The sequence below is a fragment of the Larus michahellis genome, chromosome 7 (genome assembly GCF_964199755.1).
Source record: "Larus michahellis chromosome 7, bLarMic1.1, whole genome shotgun sequence".
Lineage (NCBI taxonomy): Eukaryota > Metazoa > Chordata > Aves > Charadriiformes > Laridae > Larus > Larus michahellis.
The window spans coordinates 48,813,375-48,821,164 of NC_133902.1; the positions used below are offsets into that span (position 1 = coordinate 48,813,375).

Genomic DNA, 7,790 nt, shown 5'->3' on the forward strand with positions numbered 1-7,790 from the left:
CACGATACATGCTCAGATATTTCCTTGCCTCTTACTGATACAAGTTCAGTCAACACTAAATACCTCCAGCGGGTTTCGAATTACAGCCGGGGGAAGTAGTACCATAAAATTCCTCACGGCCACCCAAACCATTACTCTTCTATTTTCTTCCATGTGGGGTCATCACACCCCCTCTGGAAAGCTTAGAGGTACGATACCACTGCAGGCATCTTCAGAGAGAGCCTGACAATGGTGTATTATGAGGCTTGTTGTAACATCCTTTCAATATTCTTAAGGTCCAGTGATTTAGAGAAGAGGGTCTTTTGTGTCTCCTGTCAGTTCCAGGAAGCTCCTGTCACTGGCATGGAGACTGCATATGGAAAAGAGCTGCTAAATAGACCAGTTAAAAGAATATGGGCCCAGTTTCGCTCCCACATTACTGAAAACCATGAATGCTGCATCTCTGTTGAGGTCAGAGGAATTGCACTGCTCTAATGTTGGGGGTGAGACACCCCTAGACCAGCTGTTAAATTTCAAAGCCGGGGCTCCCTCTGTGATGGTCTCACAGGCTCTGCCTGAGAGACACCCCCTGAGGTCACCACAGCCAGAATGTCAGCGCTTAAACAGCAACAGCATGTGTACAGGCAGATCCCACCGATCTAACCCACGACAGCACTGGAGTAAATGTACGCTGCACAAAACAGAAAAGATTTCTCACCTCCAAAACTAGGCTGGACTTGAACTAGTGATGTAAAGAGCTAGTAACGCTTTCAGACACGAAGCACTGACGTAATGCCTTCCTCTTCTTCCACCAAAGGGAAGGGAAGCTTATGACCATAGAAGATCTAAGGTAAATAACCTGAGTAAAGCAGTCCGTTTTTAACAAATTTTTCTTTCCTGTGTTTTTTAAACACAGTCTGCTTATTGCTTCTGTTTTGTATCTTTCCTTTTGATATATTCAATAGCATAAGACCATACAGACAGTGGTTCCCTGACCTAGACTTTGTGAGTGCTTCTTACAGAACACGCCCTCACAGTTTTTCTTGGCCTAGTCAGACTGTTAATCCTTCTTCAGGAGACAGGAGTGATTTTTTATTTTTTTAAGTTACACTGATTCCAAATACATGACATAAGAGATGTGAATAAAAACGGCTTAGCTTCAATATTTAACAAGCTGCTTGCTTCATTATAAGGAATTAATGGAATGATGTATTTATTCTGTTAAGAGACAAGGAACTTCATGAGACTTAACACTGCAGAAAATAGAATTACACAGCTATGTACATTTTATAATGGGGTATTAAAGCAGGCATCCTTGTTATTATTTGCAGTGCACGTTTACAAATTAAATGGAATTGTGACTGTCACTTAGTAGATATGGAAAAATCTCACAACCCTGCCTCACCTATCAGGTATTGTTTTGCACCATGAGTATTCACCAGTTTATAGCATTTAAGAAAACAGTATCACCTTGAAATCAAATGCAACAATGTCCTGATCCTTTGACTCCTTTGACTCATACTGCCTGCAAAACACAACTCCGATAGGCCTTAGAAGCAAACAGGAAACTTGCAATACTTCCAGGCAGATAAGAACAGCTAACTCACAAAACAGGGATCTTTTCATTATTTGGAACATCTCAGAGAGTGTGTATGCCAGACCAAATACCACTGTGTCTCTCTTCATCCACTCAAATCCCGATCCTCTTTGTAAAAGTACTTTCAACTCAGTCCTTGGTCTCCCCGTTACCCACTCATCCCTTAATATGTTGCTGAGGTTAACAATCAGGATATTGATTTTTGCTGCTTAGCAGCGTTTCCCACTGAAAGCTGGATTACACTGGTTTAGACAGTATATAAAAGGTTCTGGGATGAAACTACAGGCTTGGTGGTCAGATTATCCTTCACTACACAGTTCCAGTATCATTTTGGGTACATTTTTCTGTTCAGATATCACCCTGTCACTCTGCAAATACCCCAGATCACGAGGCAGCTGAAGAATAACAGAAGCAGCAGTAAAAAGACAACTCAGAGCAACGGATTTAACCTGCTGTGCAACAATTAGAAATAAACTGCAGTAGGTGGGTAAAACAGCACAGGCCATCACTCACGTTCCTCAGGCAGGAGGTCTGCAGCTTCAGACCACCTGTGGGCTCTCAGCAATTTATCACAATTCACAAGAAAAAACAGCAAGTGATGCACATGACTAGCAACTAGAGCATCTCTTCCTTCTCCCACAGGTTATATCATCTGCTTTCAAACAGAATGTATGGTCTGTTTTAGTACTTTCTTGATGAAGAAAATAACTGAAAACATCCCTTGGTGACAATTCTGTATCCTATAGCACATCAGCTGCATCACAAGTCCTAAAAATACCTTTGGCACAGAATCCTGTGCACACAAAACTGCACTTCAGTCTGAATAATTAATATGCCATCAACTGGCCATGTTTTTGGCAAGTTTAATCCAATTACAGCAGAGGTGATGAGGTCAAACTGACTCTTACCAAAGAATCACCAGCAAGACTATCCTCAAAACATAAGACACTGCAGCTCGCTGGACTTATATAGAGAGCTGACACACTGTAGTGAAGTTTAGCAGTGCTCAGACTTGTTATAACAAAGGTAAGTGCTAAGAAACTGCTTTGTGCCAGCAAGCAGAAGAGGAAGGGGATTCAGCAAGAACACACTTTGTAAAGCACGCTGTAATCCTAAGTACTTAATTGCCTTTGGCAAGAGCTGCATCCCCTTGCTCTCTCAGAAGTCGTTTTATCTGCAACTTGATGCTCACAGCTACAGCAATGAATGGAGTGGGGGAGGAGAAGAAACTGGGGGAACCAGTGAAAGAACTACAGCTACCAGTCTGTCTTTGCTGAACTACCAAAACAAAATGCATAAAATACCGGCATGCACAAGGCCTGATCTGCACATCTGATGACTCTGGAGAGCTCCCATAGAAGCAAAGGAAGACTGACTCACATCCAGGCTTTTATCACCTGCAGAGGCAGTGAAATTTGTTGTTACACACCTGTATTTATACTTTAGTATTTATGTAGGAGTGGCCTCACTTCCAGACATTCTGAGTGAACCCGTATAGGTTAGTGTAAATGTGAAGGTATAGCCAGAGTTTTGTTTCTTTTCCCTGTCTCTGCTTACAATGCAACATTCACAAATATTTTACAATATGTTAACTCCAACTCATTGTTCCCACATAAATGGAAGACTCAAAGGTAAATAATGCGCCAAGCCTCTTTAATTAAATAAGGAGTTTGGGGGAGTAGTTTCTGCAGACCCTTTTAAATCTTAAAGCCTGCCAACTGGATGAACAAAAGGTAGATTAGGCTCACATGATAAATCCCAGTAAACCTGAAAAGCCTTTGTTAATAAGTCACTAAGGGAATTTTTTTTTTCCCCCTAGAATTTCTGCTCACCAGAAGTGAGAGTTAAGATTATTCAAGCGGGTTTGGTTTCCAGCAGCATTAAATGGGTATATGCCTCATGGAGCTCTAATCTCCTCATTTCTATAGAGCTCAATTCTCCTTTCATTCCTACTAAAGGAGAACCAGTTATTTCTAGCTTTTATATAGGGACCAGCTGCTGAAACTTCAGAGGCAAAAAAAAGTTTATGAAATTAGTCAAGATTCCCAGGAAAATTAGACTGGAATTCTATGTCAGCTTTAATGGCAACAGCAACGACAGAGGTACAAGTGTATTTTCATTTCATTTTGGTATTTCTTTCATGTAGCAGGTTACAAATGATCCTTTTAAGTTTCCATTCATAAGTTAGTATTCAGTAGCTTGTTCACGGAGCCAAATGACATGTTAGTCTGGCAATTAATATACTCTTCTGTTTGTAGTGAGGCTTAATCAAGACATTATTAGAGACAGACCTTGCTGTAGCACATTCAACAGACCCTTTACAATTGCTCAGGAAAGACTCAGGTTTTAGTAAAACCCATACTGCAATCACAGACAACATAGGTGACATTTGAAGCTGTGACAAATTAAAAAAAAAAAAGTCTGGAGTCCATCCTACCTGGATCCATCTGGCTTCACTAATGAATCCTTTTCAGCACTATAGATTAATCATATCTTCTCTGCATGCAGTGCTGAAATCCAAACAGCATATGTAATCCTAATGTTCATCGTGGAAGCATTTCCATCAGTGAAGGGGATGAAGGCAGCTGTACAAGGCGTGCTAAGATCCTGTCTGGAACAGTGGATGCCACTGCTGTCACTCAGACTCAGAAAAAGTTTTAAAAAGTCTGCTGCAACAGGTGTAGCAACACGTTTGTAGAGCAATGAGAGAAAGGACATCCTACCTTCCAAAGGGAGATTAAAAATGAATAACTTAGCATCAAATAGAGACGATAGTATTAACCAGGCAAGGAAGAAAAACAAAAAACAAAACAAACCTTTGTTACCTCCTAACTTATACCTGCGGAGTAATGTTTGGAAAACCTATTGAGTACAGCTCTAAACACAGCAAAAGAAAACAACTGCTGCATGTTTTATTATGAACTTGACAAGTTTATGAAGTAGAGGGGACAAGTCTTTCTGCAAAAACGGGATGGAATAGTCCAGGCTCCCTTCCAGCCCATGCTCAGGCCTGAACCCAAACTACCTAGAAGAGTCCAACAACCACAGACTGTGGCTCCCAGTTCTCCAGAGTCTAACCAAAAACTTCAGCCACCTCCCTACATGGCCCTCAAACAGAGCTTCTGAGCACACTTTCCAGATTTAGACATCCATAACTTTCAGGCACAGCATTTGGAGCAGCTCTGAATTCTATTTGCATCTGCATTTTGTTTTAGGAGGGCTCTGAAAGTAATTTGTAGCTGTTGGTTTATAGTGTTTCTAATACAGTCTATTTGGCCTGCGTAAGGATATTGGTATGGATTTTGATTGACTGTAAAAATAGGATCATCGCCCAGAGGAAGTCCTAATGATCTTAAAGGAGGAGTCAGGGAGAACACAAAACAGACCAAGAACTGGTGAAAAATCATGCATCTCTTAACATTAAACTTAAGCCAATGACAATACGTAATCCCTGCTTATTTCAGACTTTATAAATTCCCTTTCAGCATTATAAAAGCAAACCAACAGAACTTCACTGATTTATTCTTTCATCCTCCTTTGCACCATGTAGCAAGGCAACCAGAGCTAGAGAGAGATGCTTGCAACAGCAAAGTATCAGATTTCTAACTTTCTTTGCAGCAGACCTGTTAAGATTTCCCCATACAACCAATAAAAATTGGGTCAGTGATATTAACTAGCATGAGCCTCCCACATTCATATAAAATCGTAGCAGTGATGTGTGTTAAAACAGGCATTTTCCTTCTGCTCATATCTCTGTACAAGCGTTAAGTATCTTCAATATATTGCATGCCAGCATGTGATGTGCTGATTCTCCTTCTACTGGCTGGTCCTCTGGTGGCAAACATTCTCCTACTACCAGAGTCACTCCAGTTACTGCTGGAGTTAAAACACTTGTCCTGTAGGGTTAGAATGCAAAATGCACAGGACAAGAGCAACATAGGTGTATTATGAAAATGTTTATTGTGAGCACTATGTTACACGCTACAGTACATGTAGGGACTAGCTACAGAAGAATAGTATCATTTGAGGAAACAGAAAAAATGGTGGGTACATGCCAGATGAAAATTAACTATTCGTGCCATCTGACAGTCATTAGCAAATATAATTCTGGTTTCAAAACAGAAGGCTCCTAAAATGCAGTCTTAGAGCCTAGTTCCAGGAACATCTCAGCAAATATAAAGTTGCAGAGGAAGACACATACCATATTTGGCAAATAATAATGCAAGTCATTAGGAAAAAAATAAAGACATGTGTGCAGGAAGTAGGGGGAGGGAGACAGTTATTCAGTTTGGGATTTAAGTGTGAGAGGAATTACTCCTTCCCTTACAGCTTCACTGACAGAAATGGTATTTCCAGCACTCCACTAAGAGGTGGCATCATTTTGTAGAGTCAGCGGGGAACACACCCTCTGCATGTCATGCAACTCCATGCTCACCCTCCATAGGGTTCAATACTTGGAAACCGTCAGAGGCTGGGTGCGTGGAACCAGGTATTTGCATTTACCCTCTCAGATATTCCCTTTGTAGGCAACGTAATCTTCAAAATCTTTTGATTCTGCTTCCTGACCCTGGGACAAGTATTTCTATGGGTTCACTCTGCAGAGGACAGAGCTGTGGCTAAAACGTATCTTTCAACTCCAAGGGAAGGGAAGAATTCTCTGTCTTTATGTCCCTAGTCTCCATCCCCTGCTAGTCTGCCATGCCGCTCCCTTCCAGGCTAAGCGCAGGGAGCAGTGCCAGGCCAGAGTCCAGATGTGCACAGACAGGAAAGAGGATTAAATGGCAAAGAATCCCAAAAAGTCTGTTGCTCCATAGCGTGAAGGCAGCACACAGAGAAGTGATTTCACCTCCTCCTCCCCCCCAAGTTAATGATTTTAAGCAGTCATCTCCTTCCCTCATCCTTATGCAGTATGTTTAAGTGGTGTCACCAGGATTTATCCTTCACTGAGACACTGTGTTGTGCAACACGGTACAAATTATTTTGAGAACAGCAGAAGTTAAAAGAAAAAAAACACGTGCGTTTTGTCTGAAACATAAAAGATGTAGATGTGCAGCAAAGGAACATTCCTACATGTGCCTCCACACATGCACCCTTACATTTGAAAGGCTCAGAAGTCCAAGGGAGAGCCCAAGAGCCGATCATTGCAGCCTAGCCTGTAAATGCTTGTTCTTAACGAGCCTTTGCTACCTGCCAACAGGGAACAATAAAACTACAGCAAATCACACATAAAAGATGACAAGTACTTACTACCCGGTTTGCTTGCTGTCGGATTGATGCACTCTGGGAGGGGAACCGTAGGTGAGCGCTTCTCCCCACAGGAGCCCAGCTGACGCTCTCGTAGGGGAAGGGACGGGAGCTGGCTTGAGACACCCGCAGGAAACCCGCGGCTCCGATGCTCCAAGCCCGGCATGTGCCCGCAGCCGGCGCCGCTGGGCTGGTCCGCTGCAGCGCGGCTTCCCCGTCCCTCTGGAGAAGCAGGTTTCCCTCCTCCTTCTCCGCCTACTCCACCCCCCGCCAGCTCCGTCCGGAGGATGCCCCAGTAACCCTCCACCCGTGCCCGCCCCCGGGCTTCCCTCTGCCGGCAGGGAGAGCCCCGCCAGCTCGGGGAGCGCTGCCGGAGCCACCCCGCCACCGAAGCTCCCCCAGCCCCGCACCGGCGCCTCCGACCGTAGCCCACCTGCTGCTCGGCTGGGCCGGGCTGGGAGCCGCTACCCCGCACGCTCCGGGAGCGGGGGAAGCGCGGAGTCCGGAGGGAAGCGGTGCCCGGCGGCGATACTCACTGCGGTCGGCGCGGCTCCCTTTAACTCCTTCCCTGCCCCGCCAGCGCGGGCTGGCGGCCGACTCGGAGCCTTATTAGGCAGCGGCCGCGGGCCTGGGGGGAGCCCCCGGCCCGACACAGCCTGAGGCGGTGGGGGAGCCCAGCCCAGCCCCTGTGGACTAGGGCTCGCACGGTTGGGGTGAGTGGGTGAGTGAGTGAGTGAGTGAGTGGGTGGGTGGGTGGGTGGATGGATAGGTATGGGGGAGTTTATAAAGCTGGATATGCGGGGGGTGTGTGTAGACATGGGTGCTATATGAGAAGAGTTCATAGGGATGTGGTGACTGTGATAAGGGTGTCTACGCTACAAGGAGTGTAGGCAGCACACATATGGGGAAGCATAAAGGGATATGTTTATAGTCATAAAGGGATATGTTTATAGTCTTGCATGGGACACAT

At 44.5% G+C, this 7,790-nt stretch overlaps 1 protein-coding gene across 1 annotated transcript in view; it reads right to left on the reverse strand.

The window, feature by feature from the left end:
* Positions 1 to 7,086, reverse strand: part of MYLK (myosin light chain kinase) — a 220,034-nt gene extending 212,948 nt beyond the window's left edge. Inside the window, exon 1 of the mRNA XM_074593871.1 lies at positions 6,824 to 7,086. Coding sequence (XP_074449972.1) covers positions 6,824 to 6,986 — 163 coding nt within the window. The 5' untranslated portion in view covers positions 6,987 to 7,086. The remainder of the gene's footprint in view (positions 1 to 6,823) is intronic.
* Between the last annotated feature and the right edge of the window lie 704 nt (positions 7,087 to 7,790).